Source organism: Natrix helvetica (genome assembly GCF_964273705.1).
Source record: "Natrix helvetica genome assembly, chromosome: W".
In the NCBI taxonomy this organism is placed as follows: domain Eukaryota; kingdom Metazoa; phylum Chordata; class Lepidosauria; order Squamata; family Natricidae; genus Natrix; species Natrix helvetica.
In genome coordinates this window covers 15,890,542-15,917,364 of record NC_138555.1, presented here as the reverse complement: position 1 = coordinate 15,917,364, position 26,823 = coordinate 15,890,542, and the positions used below count along the sequence as shown (strand labels likewise).

Here is a 26,823-nt window from a genome sequence, read left to right as displayed (position 1 = left end):
GTAGGGTCCTACAGAGGATGGTGGCAGATCCTCCCTCGGGGCCCTAGTTTTCCCTCCCTGGGACTTAGCTTGGGTATGTCCCACGTGTTACCCCTCCCTCGAATCCACCGGAAAAAGGACGTTGGTCTTACCTGAACGTCCATTTTCGGGGGATGAGAGGGAGGGGTCACTTCCCACCCTAGATAGTTAGCATAGGGCCGGGGGGAGGGCAGGGTTGGCTCCTGGGTCTTCTTGTGCTTCCTTTATGCAGATGCTGTACCTTCGTCTTCATGGAAACTGGGAAGGGAAGGCAGGAGCCTTTATCAGCTTTCTCTCAGTCTATGGACCAATCAGGCTGTGTTAAAACCCACGTGTTACCCCTCCCTCTCATCCCCCGAAAATGGACGTTCAGGTAAGACCAACGTCCTTTTACTCTCTCGATCCACTTGGGAAGAGACTTGGAGGCCGCCTTTGCAAACATTTTTTTTTTATTTTAATTTTTCTGTAAATAAACATTTTTGAATTGTGAACCAGACTTGTCTCTGTGTTGTGAGGATTTGATAATTGGGTTTTTATCTCACATAGTTGATCTCTGAATTCGCTTCTCTCGGAATGTGTGTTGCACATAGAAGTCCACACTCGTCTGGAGAGTCAACATGACATCACAGTGGCTCCTAGTCCTTGAAAACGTTGAGGGTGATTAGCTGGAGGAATGGGCTGCTTCTGCCCCCCCTCCTCCTCCAGTGTCGCCTCTATAATTCCTATGTAGACATGAGGCGGGGAGGGGGGGGCAGAGGAAAAAAGCATAGCTAGGCAAGGTGAAAGAAAACAGCCACAGCAGCAGAAGCAGCAGCGGCTGTTAGACGGGTGATTAAGTAATTCTCCTAGCCTTTTCTTTCCCCTCTTGCTTCATCTTGCAACTCTGTTTGGTTTTCGTCACTCCGCTCTTGGACGTTTGGGGAGGGATGTTAAACAAAAAACAGACATGTTCCAGAAAACAGATTTATCATAACCAGTTCACCGAACTTGACATAAAATTACGTATCGGTTCTGTTGAACCGGTGCGAACCAGCTGAATCCCACCACTGGATGTGACCAGCAAGAGACAGTCCCTCAGATAACCTGGTTACAAACCATGAAGGGCTTTAAAGGTGACAACCAGCACCTTGAATTGCACCCAGAAGCAAATCGGCAACCAATGCAGTTCCCGCAGGAGAGGTATTACATGTGGACACTGAGGTCTGCACAAAACCATATGGGCTGCTGCATTTTGCATCAACTGGAGCTTCCCGATGTTTTTCAGGGGCAGCCCCATTTAGAGCGCATTGCAATAGTCAAGATGGGAGGTGACTAGGGCATGAGTGACCATGGGCAGGGATTGCTGGTCCAGGTAAGGGCATAACTGGCGCGTAACCTGCAGTTGCTCAAAGGCCCTCCTGGCCACGACTGCCACCTGCTCTTTGAGCAGGAGTTGCGAGTCCAGGAGAAGCCACAGATTACGCACAGGGTCTGTTTGGGGCAGTGCCACCCCATCCAAGACCAACAGTGGCAATTCTCCATGGGCCAAAGAACCCCAAACCCAGAGCCATTCAGACTTGCCAGGGTTCAGTTTCAACCCGTTGCTCCCCATCCAGCCCCTAACAGTCTCCAGGCACTGTGAGAGTGAGGTCATGGCATCACTTAACTCATTGAAAGCCACTGAGAGATCAAGTAGAGCAAGGATTCCGGTCCCGCTAGAAATAATCAAAAAGCATGACCAATGCCATTTCTGTCCCATATCCAGGCCTGAATCCTGACTGGTAGGGGACTTGATAATCCGTTTCATCCAGAAACCTCTGGAACTACTGTGCAATCACCTTCTCAACAACCTTCCCCAAAAAGGGAAGATTGGAGACAGGTCGGAAATTATCCAACAGGATGGAATCCAGCGATGTCTTCTTGAGAAGAGGGCAGACCACAGCCTCCTTAAAGTGCTGGGGCACTACCCCCTCCTCTAGGGAAGCATTAATCACTGCCAAAGTCCAACCACAAAGCTAAGGCTCAAAATGAACTAAGGCTTGCAACAAAAGTCAAAAATAACCCAAAAAAAGTTTCTTTCAACATGTTCAAAACAAGAAAAAAAAATCAAAGAAACATTTAGTCCATTGGTGGGAGAAAGTGACAGGAAGGTGATAAGCAACAGGAAGAAAGCAGAACTACTTAACACATTTTTTTGCATCCATCTTTACACAAAGGAAAAAAACAGTCCAACCTATCGAAAACAGCACCACAAAAAACAGATTAGGAACACAAGTTAAAATAGGGAAGGAAATGGTAAGTGAGCACCTGTCTATCCTAGATGAGTTCAAATCACCAGGGCCAGATGGATTACACCCCAAGGTTCTAAAGGAACTGGCAGATGAGATCTCAGAAACACTGAACTATATCTTTCAAAGATCCTGGAGCACTGGGGAACTGCCAGAGGACTGGAAAAGAGCTGATGTGGTTCCCATCTTCAAAAAAAGATCCGGGAAACTACAGACGTATCAGCCTGACCTCAATACCAGGGAAGATTCTGGAAAAGATAATCAAGCAACGAATTAGCGAACACCTAGAAGCAAAGTAATAAACCAAAAGCCAACATGGGTTTGTCAAAAACAGATCTTGCCAGACAAATCTTATTGCATTCTTTGACAAAGTGACAAAATTAGTGGGCCAGAGGGATGCTGTGGATATAATTTACTTGGACTTCAGCAAGGCAAGACCATAACCTACTACTTGATAAAGATAGAAAAATGTGGGTTAGACAGCATTACCACCAGATGGATTTGTAACTGACTGACCAACCGGACTCAACGTGTAGTCAATGGAACTCCATCTACATGGAGGGAAGTATGCAATGGGGTACCCCAAGGCTCTGTTTTAGGCCCAATACTCTTAAACATCTTCATCAATAATTTGGATGAGGGGATAGATGGGGAACTCATCAAATTTGCAGACACCACCAAGCTGGAAGGAATAGCCAACACTCCAGAAGATAGGCTTAAGATACAGAAGGATCTTGACAAACTTGAACATTGGGCACTATCTAATAAAATGAAATTCAATGGTGAAAAGAGTAAGGTTCTACATTTAGGCAACAAAAACGGAATGCACAGGTACAGTATAGGTGATACCTTACTCAGTAGTAGTAACTGTGAAAGGGATCTTGGAGTCCTAGTGGACAACCATTTAAATATGAGCCAGCAGTGTGCAGCAGCTGCCAAAAAAGCCAACACAGTTCTAGGCTGCATCAACAGAGGGATAGAATCAAGATCACGTGAAGTGTTAATACCACTTTATAATGCCTTGGTAAGGCCACACTTGGAATACTGCATTCAGTTCTGGTCGCCACGATGTAAAAAAGATGTGGAGACTCTAGAAAGAGTGCAGAGAAGAGCAACAAAGATGATTAGGGGACTGGAGACTAAAACATATGAAGAACGGTTGCAGGAACTGGGTATGTTTAGCTTAAGAGAAAGAAGGACTAGGGGAGACATGATAGCATTATTCCAATATCTCAGAGGTTGCCACAAAGAAGAGGGAGTCAAACTATTCTCCAAAGCACCTGAGGGTAGAACAAGAAGCAATGGGTGGAAACTAATCAAGGAGAGAAGCAACTTAGAACGGAGGAGAAATTTCCTGACAGTGAGAACAATTAATCAGTGGAACAGCTTGCCTCCAGAAGTTGTGAATGCCCCAACACTGGAAGTCTTTAAGAAGATGTTGGATAGCTATTTGTCTGAAACGTTATAGGGTTTCCTGCCTAGGCAGGGGGTTGGACTAGAAGACCTCCAAGGTCCCTTCCAACTCTACTATTGTATTGTATTGTATTGTAAATATGAGCCAGCAGTGTGCTGCAGCTGCCAAAAAAGCCAACAGAGTACTAGGCTGCATAAGGAGAGGGATGGAATCAAGATCGTGTGAAGTGTTAATACTTTATAATGCCTTGGTACACACTTGGAATACTGCATTCAGTTTTGGTCGCCACGATCTAAAAAAGATGTGGAGACTCTAGAAAGAGTGCAGAGAAGAGCAACAAAGATGACTAGGGGACTGGAGGCAAAAACATATGAAGAACGGCTGCAGGAACTAGTTTGTCTAGTCGCTGCAGGAACTAGTTGTCTAGTTCGGGGGTCGACAACCTGTGGCTCTGGAGCTGCATGCAGCTCTTTGGGCCCTCTGCTGTCCCACCACTGGCTGGCCCCGCCCTTCGCTCTCCCCTCCCCATGACTCTCGCCTGGCCTGAGAAGGTAAGGGCGATGGTGGAGGATGGAGAAGAGAGACGCCGGCCTCGCTTTGCTGCACTTTGGCCGAGCCCGGCTGCTTACTTGAGGAGGATCTCCCCACTCCTGCGCACCCTCCCGGCCTTGCCACAGCCGGCCAGGGGGTCACGAGAAGGAGGGGGAGGAGGGTCGCTGGAGCCTTAGTGCAGGAGCAAAGCAGCACATTTGTGCTCAAGGCAGTCCTCGTCTCCCGCAGCTTCAGGCTGGAGCTTGTGCCCGCTGGGAAGAGCTGGGGGGGGCACAAGGTGATGGCTGGAGGCTTAGTGCAGGAGCAAAGTGGCCCTGTACCTGCCTTCGCGACACATTTGCACTCAAGGCAGCCCTCGCCTCCCACCGCACAAGGGGGGAGGGAAGAGATGAGAAAGGGGAATTCTTTCTCTCTCTCTCACACACACACAAGCAGGATACCCTCCTGGGCTGGGACCACGTGGCAGCAATGGCGGCGACTCCTCCCGCTGCTGCCATTGTGTGCTCAGAGTAGCTGGCTGCGCTGTGCAGGAAGAGCCAGAGCTCTTCCCTTCCTGCATTTGGCGGTGGTGGTGGCTGCTCCTCCCTTCCTGAGCAAAGGGGATCGTGGCAGATGCTGAGCTGCCCACAAAGGATGCAGTCCCCTTCATGAGAGGGAAACAAATGAGATAGAGAGAGGAGAGGGACAGAGAAATGAGAGAGAGCTGGGGGGAGAGAATGAGAGAGGGAAAGAAGACGGAAACAAATGAGAAAGAGAGAGAGAGAAGGGGAGAGGGAGAGAAATGAGTGAGAGGGAAAGGAGAGGAAAACAAATGAGAGAGAGAGAGAAGGGGGAGGAGAGGGACAGAAATGAGAGAGCTGGGGGGAGAATGAGAGAGAGAGAAAGGAGAGGGAAAGGAAAAAGAAAAAAACTAATGAGAGGGAAAGAGAAATGATAGAAAAGGGGAGAAAAAGAAAGAGAGAAATGAGAGAGCTGGAGGGAGATAATGAGAGAGAGGAAAGAGAAAGAGAGAAGGGGGAGAGGGACAGAAATGAGTGAGAGCTGGGGGAAGATAATGAGGGAAAGGAGAGGGAAACAAATGAGAGAGAAGGGGAAGAGGGACAGAAATGAGAGCTGGGGGGAGAGAATGAGAGAGGGAAAAGAGAGGGAAACAAATGAGAGAGAAGGAAGAGAAAGGAAATAGAAAGAGGGAGAGGAAAAAGAAAAAAAACAAATGAGAGGGAGAGAAAGAGAGAAATGAGAGAAAAGGGGAGAAAAAGAAAGAGAGAAATGGGAAAATGATGTAGGGAGAGAATGAGAAAGAGGGAAATAAATGAGAGAGAAGGTGGAAAGACAGTCAGATCTCCTTTAAAAATCTATCAAGTTTACCAGATCTCCTGAATCCTGGATTGCTCCCCGATATTTGGGGTGCCTGGAGGGAAACTCAGGCAACCATGGCAGAGGGCCAGCTATCTGAAGAGAGCCTGATTGCACCCGGAGCACCAGATACCATTCTGGTACGGTGCTCCGGAGGGCCCACCCGCCTGCCCGAGCTCCTTACCTGTCTTTTAAGGCTTCCCCGCATGGCACATACAGAGCCTGATCGACGCTCCGCTGAGCAGCTGGAGCGTCGCAGAGGTGGTAAGATGCATGCGCGCGCTACACGCGTCCATGTGGATGCCGCCGGGCCTGTTCCAACTGTACCGGTTGGAACCACGATCCACAACTCACCACTGGTGAGATGACTTTCAACCTCTATTTTAGAGACCTATCCCTAAATAAAAGACTTACTGAAAGAAGTATTCTGCAAAGCATAGAGAAAGCAGCAAGTTAATATGCAGAGATAGATTACAGACCCAAAAGAGAAAAGGATCTGTAATGGGAGACTATTAAGCCTGGACTGGAATTTATAGTATTGTGAAAAGTGATTTAAACTTGCAGATATTTTTTTGACTACTGGAAGAAATTTTATAAAGACAAACAACCTTTTTGACTATTTGACAATCAGCTGGTATATCTTTCGCTTTGTTTCAATACTGGAAGCTAGAGCTGGGATGACACCTACTGGTGTAAAAAGACATTACACTACTACATAGTTGGAAAAGACCTTGAAAAGAAGCCAGGATTGATAAAAAGGGAAACAAAGTGAAGAAAGGCAAATAACACCTGGAACAATGGGTTATTTTAAATAGAACTTAGTATAAGTGGAAAGAGCAAGAGCAAGAGCAAGAAGGATATCTACTGACAGACAAGATAAAGACGGTAGCTACAAGATTTGCTTTCTGGCAGTTTGGGAGTGAATAGTGAACCTTTTGAAGACTTTCAGAGTAGTGAGGATGGTAAACAACACGGTCTTTTTTGGAATTTCTTTGAATTGCTTTTCAGTCTGGACAATTGACGCGGGTGGACTAATGAAACATGGGGGAATTTGATGGGTTGCTCTGGATTATAAATACTGTTTAATAGACCACTCTACGAAGCGAAAGAAGAAAATTTCAACAAGATCTACAAATTTGGACAATTCAGAGGAAGTAAATTCACTAACTCTGAGGAACATAAATATAGTTGACTCTGAAAAACAGTTCCAGGATTGAGCAAACTCTTCTGTTATTGGCTTTTTGGTGTTCTGGATAATAGGGACATTGGGATTTTGGTGGATTATTGAGCAACTTTCAACCCATTAAACCAAAGCAAGATGTTACAACAGGGAAAAACAAATACATTTCAAAAAGAAGTAAAATGGATGTTTCAACATATTCAGGAAATTATGATAAAGAACCATGCACGAGATAGATATGAAATTAGGAAATCAGCAAATGACAATGGAAAATGAACAAAAAATCCAGAAAATAGAGGAAAAATTAGAAGGACTGGAGGAAAGAATAGAAGAGGCAAATCAATAACTGGCACAAACAGATCAAGATCTGGGAGAGACAGTAATAATTCTTGAAACAGAGAAGGTAATTTACTATTTAAGAGGTCAAAATATAGAAGAGGATAAAGAGGGAAATCTCCCAGAAGTGATGAAAGAGTTACTGGCGGGTACTTTAGAGACTGGAAAGTGAGAGGTAGAAGTAGAGGCAGATGAAATAGTATGAGTGATGTAGGGAGATATAAGGGCCCAACAAGGGAGGAGCATGCGAGATTTGTCAAAAAATCAGTAAGAGTCAAAATATTAAAAAGGGCAAGAGATGATGGTTAGATACAGAAAACCTTTTGATATGTGACTTGTTCTATTAGTGGCTAGAGAATAGAGATGAAGTTAGAAATTGGGAAAATATGTATACGTAAGTATTAGACGTTGAAAGATTATTATGTACATGTAAAAAATATTATTAGCATTATGTATAAAGTAAATTGACCCAGATAATACATTGTTCACTAAGCACCTATCTATGTTTTTAAAAAAGTATTTTTTAAAAAAAAGCAGATTTCTAGAACTGGACAACCACACCCTTAAAAATCGTCTGCAATTTGTCACAACCATTTGTTTGCAACTAAGAATGATCTGAAATAATTCCCTGACTCCTACTTGATGGTTGCCACCTATCCATGTCTGTAAGATTTGGCAGTCCTAGCACTATCAAATGATAGCTTATGCTGGCTTTGTTCACAAAACATGCTGAGAAGGAAGCCACAAGGGCGGTGGCGGAGGGGAGGCAGTTTAAACCCCATGTGCAGCTTTTTTTTTTTACTCACCATCTCATCTAATTTTTTACTCATCATCTCATCATCATGTGATCATCCGAATTCTCAATGGTTGTACCTTGGCTCTCTTTGACCTGGAAGGCCACTATTTGAAGGTACAGCACCAGGAAACCTTATGTGAGTGAAGAAGATAGTGAGCTGTTTTTTTAGGGGGTACAAACTGGCACACATGTTCCCTCACTAGCAGAGATTACTTGCTCAGTGCATCATACAAACAGGGTTAGGACTAAGCTATGTGAAGGACACCAATAGTCTAATCCAGAGGTGGGGAACGATGGCCCCTTTACGACTTGTGGAATTCAACTCCCAGAATTCCTGAGCCAGCATGGTTGGCTTAGGAATTCTGGGAGTTGAAGTCCACAAGTCATAAAAGGGCCATCGTTCCCCATTCCTGGTCTATTCCTGTAGGATACCACAGCTACCTATGCCATCTTCCATTCCTGGCAGCTAAAACAACAAAGATGTCGTGACAGCAACAGGGAAAACTGATGACCAAGTCACCGCATAAACAATAGAAATGGGGATTGCTGATTTTTTTGCCTCTCTCATTTCACTTGATACACAACAATTTCAGTACCCGAGCTCTTGGTCAAATAGTTCAACAATATATTATTTGGCCCACCCCCCTCTAGTTCAATATAGCTTAAACAGATTCATCTGGAATTCCAAGGCAAATGCTGTACAGAAGTATAAAGACACATTTTGATTATCCATTGATCGACTGCAAGATAAAAGTGAGTGTAAACACTTTTGGGAAAAGTTCAAAGCAGGGGTGGGAATCTGTGGCCTTCTCATTAGAGGCTGCTGAAGGACAATTTCCCAGCAACACCCACCATGGTGACTGAGGTAGTTGGGATTTTAAATTCAGCAACATCTTGAGCAGTGTTTCTCAACCGTGGCAACTTGAAGACATGTGGACTTCAATTCCCAGAATTCTGGCTGGGGAATTCTGGAAGTTGAAGTCCACATGTCTTAAGTTGCCAAGATTGAGAAACATTGATCTGGAGTCCCATAGCTGTCCCATATTTGGGACAACTATGACCTGGATGACTGAGAATCTCCATAGGCATTTAACTATTGATCTGGAGGATCACAAGTTCCCATTCCTGACCTGAGAATGATAAATATTTCCTGCACACCAATAAATATCAACATGAAGTCCATAATCCAAGATGGGTATCAATATGTGGGCATACTATGGGTGCATATATGCAGATGCTCCATCTTTTGCACATAGATCTGCAGTCATAATGTTTAGCATTGCACACATGAACATAAAGAAGTAATGTAGTCAAAAAAGCAAAATACCCCATAATAGTCACATGTAGCCAAGTGTCTCAACCGTTATCTCAGCTATAATGAGATACAAAGTACTAGGACATGGTAGAAGAGAGTATGATTTGCTGGATTTCCTGGAGGTCACAAGATTGGGGAAGGCTGAGGTAAAATATAGAAATGGAGAAGAAGTGAGCAATGAAAAAAATTCTCTTGTAGAATAAATAGATCAGAAGCCCTTTGCATTCTCTCTTATCCATTTCTTCACTCAGATCTCTAAGGCAAATGAAAAGTTAATTTCTATGAGGACAGAATGAAGCAGTAAAGGGAAGGGACTCTTCCAGTCATTTAGTCTCAATTTTGCAATTTCTTCTGTGTTCCACCTGGAGACATGTTGCTTTTATAAAGCATTTTTCTCACCTTTTGTTTGGTTGGATTGGGGACAGACTTGTTTAGATTAGAACATGTTCCTATTTAGCATTCCTCAGAGCATTTCTACAGAGAAACACAGATCTGGCAGAACGAAGGATGGCTTCCAAATTTTCGTTTTCCAGCAATACAGTTCCTTTGTAAAAAGTCATCCCCAAAAGTCCTGTACACATCAATAGCTAGTTGCAAAAGACTTGTAAATGTTTCCTCTACTTTGATTGTGACCAGATCAGTGATCTGGTTTTTTTTTAAAAAAAAGATTTACTAGCAGAAGTGTGATTTATTCTAATATGCAAAGTTTAGTAAGGAGAAAACTTGGTTTTCTCTCAGGATATTGCCAAAATTCAGTTTCTGTTTGAGGAAAAGGAAAACATAAAATATCAAAACTTATTTGCACGGATCCCTTAGAAAACATCTAATCTGAGGATGCTGAATAAATGCATTGCTATGATTGTTGGCAGAAGAAATCTGGGATTAATCTTCTAAAAATCAGTATAAACGTTCAACAGTTATTTGCAAGCTGCTGGCAGAGAGAACAAGCCACTGGCATCCTTCACCTTGTTCCCCGTCATTGTTTCAAAACTAGAGTGTCTTAATGTCTTCGGACCTCTAAGTCCAAGAGGCTGATTGGTTGGAAAAAGGAAATTGAGAAGTACACGCTCGTTAAAACACAGTGTGCACCTCTTTTGAAAAAAAAGGCACCAAATATGAGCAACAGCATTTGTTTTAAAAAGCACAGGTCTGAAAAGGAATCCTAGAACATTTTCTTTTTTGGTTAGGAAGTGGGGTACGACGACCTGCCCCTCCTCTTGTTCTTGTAATGAAAAGGTCCTCCTTGTGGAGGTGGCTGAGGATTAAGACATCTTCCAGAAGGTCAGTGAGGCAGTCAAGACCCCCGCAGCAAAGACAGCAATGGTTTGCCAAGTGGGGGTGCCGAAAAAGGAGAGGAGGCCTTCCTAGAAGGGACAAACAACAAAGGGAGGGAGAAAACAAAGACATCTTATGGTAAAACAAAGACATGCTACAGCAATAATAATAATAATAATAATAATAATAATAATAATAATAATAATAATAATAATAATAATAATAATAATAATAATAATAATAATAATAATAATAATAAAAAATAAAATAAAAATAAAAATAAAAATTTAATTTGTTAGCCGCTCCCTCTCCACAAGGGACTCGGGGCGGCGTACAATAAAAACACATACATATATGCATATAAACATACACATACATAAGCAATACAGGTAATCCTTGTTTTACGACCTGTGGCTTATGACAGACCCTCCAAAAGGTACTGACACCCTGGTTTTGAAGTTCTGACAGCTGCAAGTCATGTGACTGCATTTCAGGCACTAGGCAACTGGCTCGCCTTGATGGCCATTTCAAGTGTCCTACAGGCATGTGACTGCAATGCTGAACATTCTAATTTACTTCCACTTTTTGGCAAAAAGGCCCCATAGCAAACAATTGGTTCATTTAACGACCATGGCATTCACTTAATGACGGCAAATGAAAAAGGCTGAAAAATTGGGTTGGTCTCTTTATGACTGCCTTGACTTATGATTGTAAGATCAGGCTCCATTACATTCGTAAGTTGAGGACTACCTGTACAAGCATCAAGATAAGGATGTCATGTTTATAGTTGCGCCATGAAAGCCCACATTCCTGCGTTTCTATCTTCACAGTGATCTTGTGAAGGAGACTGGGCTGAGACAGAGCACCTCTAAAACATCCAGCAATGGCGGTCTTGATCTGTCCACTTCCCCCATCCCCACCAGGCTCAACCCAACGCCTGAATCACACAGGCTGTCTTTGTTTCCCAGCTACTGTATGGTTCTGGGGAAAGTAAGTTTTTAAACAAAAATCCATGACAGCTAAAAATTTTGGGATTGCATAAACTCAAGAAATGTTCAGGTTTTTCCCTTTCTCCAAAATGTTGACACAGGAATTGTTCAGCTGGGAGAAAACACATAAAGGAGGAAGTGAGAAGAGAGGAGCTTTAAGAACACTTCACACTTAACATCTTCCCTTTTTTGTTAAATATAAAAAGGTACTGTATTTTTCGGAGTATAAGATGCACCTTAGGTTTTGGGGAGAAAAATAAGAAGAAAAAAATGCTGCCTCTGCCTACCAGCATCCATGGTATTCAGCTGACACATGGTAACAAGGTCAGCCAATGAGGGCTATTTGGACTCTGAAATTTGCTGTGTGAGCAACAAGGAAACAGGAAGGAGCCTGGCTTAGCTGGGAACTGAAAGTGAAACTGCTTGTGTTCTGCTTGTATTTACTGGTACCTTGAAAAACCTGCTTTTGGTCATGTATTGTATATTATTATTATTTTGAATCCTGCTGAATCAGTTACTGTGCTTTCTGAATGGGATTGCTGCTGCAAGCTCTGACCAGCTGGGTCTGCTTCAGCACTTATTGCAGCCTGATTCAGCACAGCTGATTGGCGAGTGGATCGACTGCTGGAATACCCCCAATCAGCTGTTCCAGGCTGCAGGGATTGCCACAGACCATCTCTGCCTCCATGCCTCGAGTTTTTGGCCTCTGTTGGGGGTGGCTGGGGCTACATTTGGTGTATAAGACGCACCCAAATTTTCACCCTCTTTTTTTGGGGGGGGGGGGGGGAGGTGCATCTTATACTCCGAAAAATACAGTATTTATGTATTTGACAGCACTTGTTCCTGAGTGAACTACTAAGATCAATGTAACCAGTTCTCACCACATGCTAAATCACCATGTGATTTGTCTGGCTTTGGCTTAGTCTGTTATGAATTCAAAAATTTTTGAAGCCATATGGCTTAGTGTGCTGTACACACTCAGAACTGTGGATTAGTAAAACATAGGTTTAAGTAAATCATAGCTTAGTGGGCCACACATCTCAGTATATGCTTGTACTCAGAATTAACTATACTGCACAAAGCTTCAGTTTTTCGGCCCTGGAGTTTTGGTATTAAAAAACTGAAATCTGCTCACACCTTTGACATAGGTTTTCCAATCTGAAGGAAATCAATGTAAAGTCCCTGTAAACTCTAAATGACATTTACACTGTAAATGAGAGCCAGCTTGGTGTAATGGGTAAGGTACTGGCCTAGAAATCAGCAGTCTTGTGAGTCCTAGTCCCACTTAAGGCATGAAAGCTGGCTGGGTGAATTTGTGCAATCACTTTCTCTCAGCCCAACCCATCTCAAAAGGTGGTTGTGAGGAAAATAGGAGGAGGAAGGAGTATTATGCATGTTTGCCGCCTTGAGTTTGCTATTGATATTGAATTACGTATAAAGTAATAAAGCTGGGATAAAAAAAATCTAATAAGTAAACTCACCCATCCTCCCTGGGCTTGGATCCAGGACAGGACATGTTCCTGGATATATTCCATAGTCCAGCTGATGACAGTCCTTAGGAATTCTGGTAATTTACTGGACACTACCTGTTGAAAAACGACAAAACAGATAAAGAAAAATTTAGTTGTTAAAAACAGCCAAGATGGGGAAAATGTCAACTTGTAAAGTGTTGCCACGACTACTATCAAGTGGCATAGAGAAGGGAGGAAAATTCCATGCATACTTTTGGCTAGAGTCAGGTCTCATATTCTTAACAGCTGCGCATGTCCATACCTACAGTAGCATCTTGTTGGCAAATGTGATTAATGACTTCAGGCAGAGGGGAGGGGACAGGGGTAAAGTTCAGACGCCATTAAGTGTAAATTAGTTTTGGCTCCACAGGAGCACACCCCAGAATGTTGATCCTAATAAATGAATGGATTTCTTTTGAACTTTGTCTCGAGGCTTGTAAATTAATTAGATCATCTTCTGGGAACTTCACAGAGAGCCAAAACTGACTTTTAAAAATCTATCAAGATTTCCGGGTTTCCTGAATCCCAGGCTCTCCGAGCACTCCCCCAATATTTGGGGTACTTGGAGGGAAAAATCAGGCAATAGGAGGTATGCGGCAATGCCAAGCAGCGATGCCTTCCCCAGCAGCAGAAGCAAGAAAAGATGAGTACTGGTGGAAATTAGCCCTCAAGGCAGCTGTAAGAGCGTTCCCTCATCCTAGTCCCCAGGCACAGGGAAGGGTCTCAAGCAAGCTGGCAAGGGCAGACTGGAGGTGGGACTGGGCACAAGCCAGGCTCCCAAAGCCCCAGATGGAATCCCTGGAGAGTGCAATAGAGCAACAGAGGGAGGAGTTTGACCAGAGCACCCTTGCTGATGAGGGGCCATCCTGCCGCCCAAAAGAGAGGGGAGGGACATCTGATCCTGTTGAGTGGAAGAGATGCAGACTGGAATGCAGCCCCCCTCCTCCACCCAATAGAAGGAGAAGGAGCCCACGAGAACAACTGGCAACCACATCTGACAAAACCCCAGAGGCCGAACTGATTCCGATGGAATATCAGGACCTCGCAGAAGTATTCAGCAAAGCCGAGTGTGATGTTCTGCCTCCTCACCGTAAGACAGACTGTGCCATCAAAATCATCCCCAGGGCAAAACTACCCAAGCCCAAACTGTATGCCATGAGGCCCCGGGAAATGCAAGAGATGCGCAAAGACATAGACAAAAACCTAGCAAGGGGATTCATTGAGCCAGCCAAGTCACGGGTCGCGGCACCAGTCCTCTTAAAAGAAAAAAAAGATGGAACCATGAAATTGTGTGTGGACTTTCGAGGGATAAATGGGGTGTGCGTACACAACCTATACCCCTTTCCCCCTCATGAAGGACATGTTATCCCATCTGGCCAAGGGAAAAGTCTTCACCAAACTAGACCTCATAGAAGCATACTACCAAGTACGTATCAGAGAGGGAGATGAGTGGAAAACAGCATTCAACTGCCCCCTAGGGAGTTTTCAATTCAAAGTGATGCCTTTCGGATGCTGAGGCCCCCAGCGGTATTCATGAAGTTAATAAACGAGGTTCTGCACAAGCACCTCTACTAGGGGGTCCTCGTCTACCTGGGTGCCATCCTTATCTACACTGAGACCATGGACGCCCACATACCCCTGGAAAAACTTCTGGCAGCCAACCTGTATGTCAAGATATCAAAATGCAAATTCCACCGTGCATGGTTAAACTACCTGGGCTACCGAGTGTCAAATGAGGGAATAGAGATCGACCCAGCGAAAGTACAAGCCGTCTTAGCCTGGCAACCCCCTTGCACCCGCAGACAGCTACAAAGCTTCCTAGGGTTTGCGAACTTCTACAGGCAATTCATCCCCTCCTTTGCGAAAATTGCCAAATCCCTAACAGACCTCCTGAAGACAGGGAGCCCAGGAACGAAACCTTGTCCGGGGCAACCCCTACAGTGGGACCTAACCTGCCAAGAGGCGTTCGAAACACTAAAAGAAATGTTTGTAAAGGAGCCGGTGCTGAAGCATCCTGACCCTTCGTGATCCAGGCACACACCAGCGACATGGCAGTGGGAGCAGTGCTACTCCAAAGAAACAATCAAGGAAACTTACAACCCTGCGCCTACACCTCCCGCAAGCTCACAGACACAGAGAGACGATGGGCCGCATGGGAAAAGGAGGCTTTCGCAGTGAGATGGGCACTGCTGACCTGGAGACACCTGTTGGAAGGGGGCCAGAAACCGTTCAAAGTCTGGACTGACCACAAAAATCTGGAGGCGCTAAGGACCCCACGGAAACTATCACCCAAACAAGTCAGATGGGCTCAATACTTCAACCGTTTTGATTTTGTCTTAAAGCACATTCCAGGGGGGAGGAACTTTCTAGCTGACGCCCTCTCCCGCATGCCTCAGTACAAATGCGAACGGGAGCACGTAGTGGACACCATCATTCCCTCTACTCAAACAGCTGCCCAAGTGACCACCAGGCGGCAACGCCGTGACTGGCAAGACCAACTTGCAAGTGACCTAACCACGAGGCTAAAAACCGAACTGCTAGCAGGCCCCTGGTTCCAAAACAACCAACGCATCTTGACAAAGAGAGATGACCTTGCATGGAAGGGGACAAAACTCTACGTCCCAGAATCCCTACGCACCCTAATTCTCCAGAGGAGCCACAACGCCAAACCGCCAGGCCACTTTGGGTTCCTAATTACTTTACACTTAGCCCGAAGGCAATTCTGGTGGCCTGGCATAAAGAAAGATGTGGATAGTTACGTGAAAAGTTGCACCATCTGCGCCACAATGAAGAGACGACTGGGAAAACCCCCTGGACTGTTGCAAATAGTAGCAGAGCCAACGAGGCCGTAGGAGATCGCAATGTACTTTATAGTAGAGTTGCCGAAAAGTGGGGGAAACACAGTGATTTGGACTGTGATAGACCTGTTCTCCAAACAGGCACACTTCATACCCTGTAGCGGACTACCCTCAGCTCACAAGCTGGCTAAACTGTTCGTGAAGCATTTCTACCGACTGCATGGAGTACCTTGAAGAATGATCTCAGACAGAGGGGTCCAGTTCATGGCTAAGTTCTGGAGGGAGTTCCTGCGGTCCATTGGGTCATCTCAGGGTCTTAGTTCAGCTTTTCATCCGAGCACCAATGAGGCAGCAGAGAGACTGAATGCCATGGTAGAGCAGTACCTGAGGTGTTACGTGAACTATCAGCAGTCCAATTGGGCAGACCTTTTATCTTTTGCTGAGGTGGCATACAATAATGCTGTCCACAGTAGCACAGGACTCACGCCATTCAAAATAGTGAGTGGTATGGATTTCGTCCCAATGCCTGAGTATCCAAGGGATCCCCCACCCCCCCTCTGTCAGCTTGACTGATTGGATGTCGATGCTGAAAGCAACCTGGGAAAATGTCAAAAAGGCACTGGCTAAAGTGGCACAAACCTATAAGAAACAGGCAGACAAACACCGGGCTCCGCAATGGCCATTCCGGGTGGGAGAGAAGGTTTACCTCTCCACAAAATATTTGAGATTAAAACTGCCTAGCAAGAAACTGGGGCCAAAGTTTATGGGACCATTCCCTATAGTAAAGATCATCAACCCCGTCACAGTGCAATTGAAACTGCCTCGATTGTTGGAGAAGATACACCCAGCATTCCATAGCAGCCTCTTAAAACCCATGATCGGATCCACTCTGAGACCACTACCCCGGGAGCCCCCGGGCCCTACGGTCATACGGGGCCAAACCCATTATGAAGTTCAACGAGTCCTTGATTCGAGGTGGCACAGGAGACAACTCCAATACTTAATCAAGCGGAAGGGCTACCCCTTATCAGAGGCATCTTGGGTGAAAAGTAGGAATATCCAGGCTGATCACCTTATAGCAAAATTCCATGCAGAAAATCCAGGCAAGCCTGGGGGAGGAACGCATCCCTAAGTTGTGCACCTGTACTCAAATTGCTTTGTTTTATACAGGTTGCTTTCGGGAAATGAAGGGAGCCGGATGTCAACTTGTAAAGTGTTGCCACTACTACTATCAAGTGGCATAGAGAAGGGAGGAAAATTCCATGCATACTTTTGGCTAGAGTCAGGTCTCATATTCTTAACAGCTGCACATGTCCATACCTACAGTAGCATCTTGTTGGCAAATGACTTCAGGCAGAGGGGAGGGGACACGGGTAAAGTTCAGACGCCATTAAGTGTAAATTAGTTTTGGCTCCACAGGAGCACACCCCAGAATGTTGATCCTAATAAATGAATGGATTTCTTTTGAACTTTGTCTCATCGTAAATTAATTAGATCATCTTCTGGGAACTTCACAGAAAGTACCTGAAAAAGGAAGCCAAAAATGGACAGCAACTGGGAAGGGTGTCTGAAAAAGGGGAAGACTAGAAATGTCATACTTACTTTTAGGACCAACTTGCATGCAAAATAAAACAATGCCACCACACGGCCCCAGTTAAAAGCACTGTCCAAGAACATCTCAGCAGCCACTCGAAAGAAAACTTCCTTGGGGGGGTACATCTGAACTTGTTCTATCATCCTGTAGGTTTCAGCAAAAAACAGTCTAAGTTAGAGACAGTCTCAGTCTAATATTGGGAGCAGCTCAGTGAGCTTCTCAAGGCAGCGAACATATTCAACACACCTTCCTCCTCTTATTTTACCCACAACAACAACCCTGTGAGGTGGGTTGGGCTGCGAGAAAGTAACTGGCCCAAAGTCACCCAGCTGGCTTCCATGGCTAAGGCAGGACTTGAACTCACAGTCTCCTGCTTTCTAGCCTGGTGCCTTAAGCACTAGACCAAAATGGCTCTCTTTTGCCATCTTGCTTTTGCCACCCAGACACCTTCCTAAAGTGCAATTCCCTTCTGATAAAAGTTGCATGTGTGAAGAATCAGGTAGATTGAAAATTGCATTATCCAATTAAGTCAAATTTCCTTTAAAGAACTCCCAGGCTCACTTAGTATCAAATTGGCAATATCAAATAGATGCATAATATTCCTAGTCCTGGTACCCCTGCCTTGCAACACTCAATCCAGCACAATTCGCATGGCATTAATTTTGGTTTGGGGGCTCCTACCAAAAATTAATATAATTATTTTAAAAATTGTCCAAGGTCTGTATAAGATTTGTTAAGACTACAATCTTCTGTAACAATTTACATGGCATTTGATCAACTGATGTAGCCAATTATAGGATTTAATTTTTACTGTACAATGCTCTGCAAACTGCACTTAAATATAAATAAAACTAAGTGATTGATTTAATCAATTCAAGATTACACAGAGGTGTCAAGGGGATTAACAGCAGACAGAAAAGCAATAACTATATGAATGCAAAGCTTACTTCTATTAGGCAGAAGACTAATAGCTGATATATATCTGAACTCTGGGGATTTTATACAATAGGTATTCCTTGACTTATGACTTAGCAACTGTTCAAAGCTATAATGTCCCCCCAAAGGTACTTATGACCTGGATTTCAAAGTTCCAAAGGCAGCACCCCCCCCCCCCAGCAGTCATGTGATTACATTTTGGGTGCTTGGTAACTGGTCCACATTTATGACCATTTGCAGCTTCCTATGGTCATGTGACCATGATTTACTATGTGTGGGTGTTTTGCTGGAAACTGGACAATGGGCTTGCTTTACAACTACAAAATATATCATAAAATTGGTTTGGTCAGATGCGTGCCTCAACTTATGACCGTCATGACATATGACGAAAATTCCGGGCTCCGCTGCATTGTAAGTCAAGGTCTACCTATAGTTCTTCCCCCCTTCCCAAACCAACTGTTACTGTTGTTTAGAAGTGTTCGTGAATAATGGGACTGCAAATAACAATTCAGATCTTCTAAAGAAATAATGATGGCGGCACAAAATTCACTACTGCCAAAACATACCTCTGTAGCTCTATGTTTCCATCCAGCTCATCTCCAATCCGGCGCAGGCACTCACTTAGTGATTTGGTATTGGAATTACAAGCTTGAGCCTCTGAATCTTCAAGCTCTGCCATTGTCACCTCAATGCGTTCTGAATCTCCACAGCACTGTACCCGATCCCTGATAAAGCTGAAACAGGGTAATAATAATAATAATAATAATAATACTTTAATTTATAGACCGCACCCTTTCCTTGACAGGACTCAGGGTGGTGTACAGTCATATTAAAACAATGTGGATACAAAAATATAGATATACATAGATAGACGGAGGAGGTAGGATATACACTGTACAATAATGGATTAAAATTTGAATAAAAAGTTAAAAATTACCCTTAAAAATACCCCAAAATAAGATGTTTGCCAGGAGGTTGAAAGTGGGACTATAAATCAGCTAGGCCAGCTAATTGGAACAGGTGGATCTTAAGTTTCTGTCGGAAGGAGCGGAGGTCGGTAGTAGTTCTGATATCGGGGGGGAGGTCATTCCAGAGGGTTGGGCCCATCACAGAGAAGGCTCTACTCCTGGGCGCCGCCCGTTGACACTGCTTAGTGGACGGCACCCGGAGGAGTCCCTCCCTGTGGGAGCGAATTGGTCGCAGGGATGTATGGGGTGAGATGCGATCCCGCAGGTAACTAGGTCCCGTGCCATGAAGCGCTTTGAAGATGGTAACCAACACCTTGAAACGCACCCGAAAAACCACAGGCAGCCAGTGCAGCTCGCGCAGGAGTGGTGTTATATGGGAGTATCTGGTCCTCCCCATGATAGCCTGCGCGGCCGCATTCTGAACTAGCTAGGGTCCCAGTAAAATAAAATAAAACATATGAGAATTTTCAGCCTGAGATCTCAACCAGCTCTGTCCTTGCAGGTCTTTGCAGAAGAATCAACAGCTCAATGTCATGGCTTTATTGCTAGTTCCTCCAAGAGGGGAACTATATGCTTCTAGAGTAGTGCTTCTCAACCTTAGCAAGTTGAAGATGCATGGACTTCAACTCCCAGAATTCCACACTCCACAATTCCACAGTCATCAAGGTTGAGAAACCCTGGTCTAGATATTTGCTCAAAATATAGAACTCACCTTTTAAGAAGAATGGTTCCTGTCTGAAGGATTTGATCTGAACTTGTGCCTGAAAGGGAGAAAAAAAGCATAAGAACATGATCTGTGAGGAGAAGAAAGGTCTCCAGGATCAAAACAGTCAAGTTAACTACGGTAAGTTCTTAAACCCCAGGGCACTGTAACCGTCATAAATACGAGCCAGTTGCCAAGCATCTGAATTATGATCATGTGACCATGGGGATGCTGCAATGGTCATAAGTATGAAAAATAGTCATTAGTCACTTTTACAGTGCCATTTGGATGATCACTAAATGAACTGTGGTAAGGCGTGGTCTACTTGTAGGGGGAAATGTAAGACTATGCAACTAGATAAGGAAAACGAAAGAAGTATGTACAGGATAGGGTAAATCTGGTTCAAGAGTGGCACATGTAAGAGGTACTTAGATGTACTATTGAATCATAAGTTCAACCTATTCCAATAGTGTAATGCAGCTGAAAAGAAGGCCAACAACCTCTTGAAGACCATCAAGAGGAGTGTAGAGTCCAGATCACAGGAAGTAATTGTCCTTTTCTACTCTGCCTTGGTCAAGCCTCAGAGTATTGTGCTGAGTCCTGCAATTGATAAACAGAAGCAAACTAGAGAAGAACTACCAGGATGGTGAAAGATCTGGAAAACAAATTAATCCTATGAAGAATGGTTAAAAGAACTAGGCATGTTTAGGTTGGAGAAGGAAAGATTGAGAAGGGGCATGATAGCTATCTTTAAATATCTGAAGTGTTGTCACACTGTAGAGGGTTAAAGACTATTCTCCCATGCCCCGGAGGATAAAACAAAGCTAATGGGATGAAACTTCAAGAATGTAGATACAGATTAGACATTAGGAAGAACCTGAGCATATGAGCTGCTGGTCAATTGAACGGGTCATGCATTACAGCAGTGCTTCTCAATTATTTTCTGTCATGCCCCCCCTAGGAAGAAAACATTTCGCGCCCCCCCGCGCGACTGTAAATAGTATCATTTGTCTATAAACACCTATAAACACTCTGCATAACACTGTATCCTTATTAACGTATAAGAGAATAAAAAAAGAAAGAAATGTGGATCAATTTACAACAAAGAATAGCTTTATTAACTTTATTAAAAAAAACTTTAACCCTTTATTAACTTTAAATATATAAAATAATTTGAGCTGATTTTTTAATCAGAGGTGATGTCTGGATTAATGGCTACAATGAGCACGTTTTGCAATACATAGCTTTTTGAAGCGGGGTTTGAAGCAGGACACAGCAACTCTCAGCTCCTTCTCAATGTGTAGCCGAGACCTGTATTTGCTTTTCAGAGCAGCAACAGCAGAGAAGCCAATCTCACACAAGTAAGAAGTTGCAAATGGAAGAAGAATGTGCACAGCTCTTTGTCCTAAGAGTGGATATTGCTTCTCCACACTCAGCCAGAATTCACTCAGTGTCTGGGATGTGAAACGTAGTCTCAATATGGAGTCAGATGCGATTTCTATGAACTGCTCCTCCTCTGCAAGACTGAAACCAGTAGGAGCTGGTGCATTAAAAGGATCTCTCACCCAGTCATACTGGGAACTGTTTTCAGGGAAGTACTTTGTAAAGAATCCTATCAGTGATGAAATATGCTGCTTAAAATATGGAATCACTGAGGTGGCATCATAGTCAGTAGTGTCAACAAATTCCTGCAAGTTCTCAAATGACACGGTACTTCCTTCATCAAGTCGCCTGCCCCACATTGCAAGCTTTCGAGTGAAAGCGTTGATCTTGTCTGTGGCCTGAGGGAGGTGTTGATTTTTCCCCTGAAGCTGTAGATTTAGTTCATTGAGCTTTCCAAATATATCACTCAGGTAAGCAAGTTTCATGAGAAAGTTCACATCATTAAACTTTCTTGCAACGTCATACTTGTGCTCCTGCTCCAAAAACATTCTTATCTCCTCTCTGAGCTCAAAAACTCGGGACAACACTTTTCCTCGTGACAGCCACCTTGCTTCACTGTGAAACAGCACAGCTTGATGTTCAGCTCCCATCTCCTCACAGATAGCAGAGAAAACTCTTGTTTTTAGTGGTCTGGTCTTTATTAAATTGACTACTCCTATAATGTCAGTCATAACCTCATTTAATTCAGAGGAAAGGTGCCTTGATGCCAGTGCTTCTCTATGTAAAATACAGTGTGTCCACTCAGCATTAGGTGAGACCTTCTTGATGAGTGTCCGAAGTCCTTTTCTCATCCCTGCCATGGTCTGTGCACCATCACTGCAAACACCCATGCAATTCTCCCACTTTAGCCCATTCTCAGTCAGGAAGCAGTCTAGCATTTTGAATAGCTCTTCAGCCGTGGCTCTGTCTCTGACATATTTACAAAAAAGTAGATCCTCACACAGGGAATTTGCCATTTCAAAACGTACATAAGCGATAAACAAACAGTCTTTGTTGCTGTCAGTTGCTTCATCAAATTGTAAGGCAAAACGTTTATCCTTGAGTTCATCTACCAGCTGTTCGTTAAGATCGTCAGCAATGTCATTTATACGTCTAGCAACGGTGTCATTTGACAGAGGGATAGTTTTTATTTTTGCAGCACTTGCATCATCTAGCATGACAGAGACCATGTCTAATGCTGCAGGTAGTATCAGCTCTTCTGCTATGGTGTGGGGTTTTTTGCACTGAGCAATTTGGTACGCCACCTTATATGATGCCAACAATGCTCGCTGGTTTACTGAAGTAGCAGTCAGAAAGCGTGATGATTGTTTGCAATATTCGACACGTTTTCACTGAAAAAACTCAAGCGGCTTATTAGCGTGATTGGGGTGTAATGTCTTTAAGTGACGACTTAATTTATTTGGCTTCATGCTGTCCGCTGCCAACATTTTTAGACATAGTAAGCACACCGGTCTTTCCTCTTCTCCCACCGTAGTCACAGTGAAGCCGAGCGCTATATACGCCTCGTCATATTTCCTCGTCTTAGCCTTCGGAAGACTTTCTTTTATCTCCTTCTCTCCTTCTCTCTCCGCCTGTCTTCTCATCTCTGGGGGTCGTAACTGTAAAAATACAGTCCAAATGTTTCCTATAAATAGGACATGTTATGAACTTTTTTTTTTTTAACTTGTCGTGTCTTTTTATTTATCCTAAAATTTAGGACCTAAATAGACACGACAGAGTAAAAAAACAAAAGGAGAAAAATATTTTAAACTGCAGAGATAGGCCTGAGTAGTAAACCAGGCACTTGGTCAAAAGATCCATTGGAGGAGATTGCATCTTTCTGGAACCAAAGAGTCACATGGATATGTCTCCACACTTAAATTTGAAAGGAAACTCAACAGGGAGACATTCTCACAGACACAGTATCCCACTAGAAGGCTTCAATAAATAAACTTAGCAATAACACCCACCAGATACAAGGAACTTCCAAAAGACTTGATAGCAAAAGCTTTTGCTTCTGCTTCCCCTCGCGGCCAGTTGCAGGGCGTGGATCGCGTTCGGAGAAGGCGGAGCGGCAGCTCCTCCCTCAGCCAGGAGCCAGCGGGAAACTCCAGCAACTTTGGCGGGAAACTCCAGCAACCTTGGCGGGAAACTCCAGTCCTTCGCCGCCGCCTTCTCCTTCGCCTTTGCCGCCGCCTTCTCCTTCGCCTTTGCCGCCGCCTTCTCCTTCTCCTTCGCCGCCGCCGTCGCCTTCGCCGCCTTCGCCGCCGCCTTCGCTGCCGCCGTTGCACCCAGATGCAAAGGGAGCCTTCGCGCCCCCCTTTATGGAGCCTCGCGCCCCCCCAGGGGGGCGCGCCCCACTATTTGAGAACCGCTGCATTACAGAGAGTGGTTTCTTCACCTTCCCTGGAGGTTTTCATCTACTGGAGATGGGGTACTGAATCTTGCAGTGTCCATGGGGTTGGAACTGATAACTGATGAATTGAAACTAAGAGAATGATGAACAGAAACTAAGAAGCAAACTTACAGAGCAGCATGTGAATCTTTGTATACTCTTACTCACGTCACATGGTTGACTCACCTTTTAACCAAGAAACCCCTTTCCCTCAGCCTGAAATTTACCAGTTGAAAATGTCAATAAAAGATGAAAGAAAACTTCTCGGCAATTTCTTCCTTCACCAGTTCTAGCAAATAAACCCATTTCCTTTTTCATTTCTTTGGCGTTCCACCCATTTCCTTTCAAGACTGTCTTATCATGACTAATTATTTACCTAGCAGCATATTTAGCTATCATTTCATGTGATTGCTTCAAGTATCAGTTCATTATTTTTGGTCTCTCCGTAGAACTAATAAATAGACCAAGGATCTAAAACCATCCAGCCAGAAATAACTTATCTCTAACTTCAACATTCTTCTATCTGGCTCACTCAGATGTCAAAAGCACAATTCCCCAAAGTCATAGCCAGCAGCACCATTGAAATTGGGATCCAATTGTATATGAGGGACCTGAAGATGGCAAAGCTGCCTTACAGCCATAACGTAAAAATAGTTTGACTTAGGGTTACTTAGAACTTATGCAAGTAGCCCTTTATTTATGACCGTAATTCAGCCTGGAATTATCGTTGCAAATCATGCTGGTTGTTATGTGGGTCACCTGGTGACCATGCCCAATTTTACAGCCTTTTTTGCAGCAGTCCTTAAGTGAATTATCATGGTTGTTAAGTGAGTCTGTTTTCCCCAATGGGTGGAAAATCAAAAGTAAACGCTGGTTTCTGGCAAAAAAATGTATTAAATTGTAGTCATGTGACCATGGGACACTGCAAACTGATGTAGATGAGGGCTGGTTATTGAGCACCCAAAATGTGATCACATGACCATACGGGGTTGGGGGGAGATGGCCATCGGAATTTTGAATCTGGGTTGTAAGTAGCCCTGGGGAGGTCCATCATAATTTGAAACAGTCACTAAGAGAAAAATGCCTTTGGTTTATCTGAAGTTAGAGCAATGTGAAACCAAAACATATTTTTAATATATGCTCGGCATGGCTAAAGTAGATATATATGTTAGCAGTGATGCCAGGTTGGTAAAAAGTTCAGTACTTAGCCATTTTTTCCCCTTAACATTTGACTGTATTCTGGAGTCTTTGCACATACATGTTCCTACCTCCCATGTTTTCTATTGTCACAGCTTCCCCATGATCAACAAAGAATGTGATCTCGAAATAATCTTTGCCTGACAAAGTAATACATCCTTGTCTCCCATTCACCCCAGAGAATGTGCCAATTAAAAACATTTGTTTTACACCAGAGTAAAACTGCATTTTTCTAAAATTTCAATACCATCTCTAGTGCCTGGATCCACATACAACACATTAAATCTTCACTCCAAAAGATCTATGTGAAAAGCAAAACCAAATGTGAACCAGTTATGATTATGAGACGGAGACTTATCAAGAGCAAAGACCCATTACTATTAAAAAGCATTGCACAGCTACTCCATATTCCTCTTTATTACTGGATATTTATTTTGTGTACATGTTGTGTGTGTGAGAGGGAGGGACACAAATAGCAATTTTAAAAAATGGATATATTACAATTGGAATACAGTACATTTGGAGAGCTTGCACATTCCACTTAAGAAATAGGAAGCTTAGCCCAATAAAATTATCATCTAGAAACCCCTGAAATATAGACTCCACAGCTTCACTACAAGACTTTTTTTTTGCTTTCCCTCATTTCATTTGTTAAGAATTCAAAAGTTTCTGTGCCGATTTTGTGACATTTTAATTAACTTCCTGAAGACACTGCCCTTATACAGATTTTCAGTTTCTAAATTTGATGCTGGCATCCATTGCCATCTCACGTTTCAATGTTTTGTTGTGGGTTTGATTTTTGGGAACTTATTGTATCCATTTGGACACCAACCAATCAGAATATAGTGACTACAACAATCATAACAAGAAAAGACCATGCGAAGAATCTTTTCAAACATTTCTAACTCGGTTGCAGCACCTGACATCTGCTCTGGCATCCCCCACTCCCACCCTATTTCTTCTTCAGCCTCCTCCTGCATGGGGTGGGGGTGTATTAACGTACTGTGATTTTGTTTTTAATGTGAATCAGAGTTGCTTTCCAGTCGGGTGGCTTTAGAAATCTAAATCATCAGTGACGAGATCTTCATTGGAATCCCGTCTCAGCATCTTTGGAGCGCTAAATAAGACTCTCCTGCTAGGATAGGTTCCCCTATTGTCGTTTCAAAATCCTTATTCTGATTTATTCACCCTGGGGAAGGCATCACTTCAAGAATAAGGCCTCCATAAATGAAAACCACCCCAAGATTCTCGAGGAAGCAGCAGAAGCCCAAAGGCAGCTGAGGGTTTTTTGCCCGCCACCTGAACCTACCTGGCAGGGTTGTCGCACGGACACAAACAAAACATGCCCACGGCCCTGCCCTTCCTCAGCCCGGCAAGACTGCAACCCTCAGCCTGCAGAGGCAATGGAGGACTCGCTGAGTGGGGACCGCGACTGTCGGAGTCGGTCTCCTTATGAAGGTGCTAGGCTGGAGAGGAGCAGCATCAAGGCGCTCAGGCTAAAGGGAGCCATGGAAATCTGCATGCCCTCGTCTTCGGAGAGGCAGCTCACGCGTGCTTTGGCGTTCAGCCTCCAACAGGCTGGCCCGGCTGCCGAGCCCCGTCTTCCCTGCTCCCCGAGCCCCGGCACGCTCACCCTCTTTGCGAGGCGGGAGCTCCTGCTCTCTCCCGGGACCCGCCGCCATCGTTCCACTCTACTCAGCTGTGCCCGACTCAAGGCGGCAACCCGCTTTATAGTCACGTGACCCAGCGGCCGGCAGGTGGACAGGCGGAAAAACGTGGGGGGAGAAAAGCACCGCGGAGA

General features: G+C 44.1%; 1 protein-coding gene across 1 annotated transcript; it reads right to left on the bottom strand.

The window, feature by feature from the left end:
* Positions 1–8,201: 8,201 nt before the first annotated feature.
* On the bottom strand, positions 8,202–26,817 carry LOC309400841 (apoptosis regulator BAX-like). The gene is made up of 6 exons (XM_081969540.1): positions 26,656–26,817; positions 20,018–20,066; positions 18,904–19,071; positions 17,410–17,545; positions 12,980–13,084; positions 8,202–10,598 (listed from the first exon to the last, which is right to left on the bottom strand). The coding sequence occupies exons 1-6, from the start codon at positions 26,702–26,704 to the stop codon at positions 10,497–10,499; spliced, it is 609 nt and encodes a 202-aa protein (XP_081825666.1). The 5' UTR covers positions 26,705–26,817; the 3' UTR covers positions 8,202–10,496.
* Positions 26,818–26,823: the final 6 nt, after the last annotated feature.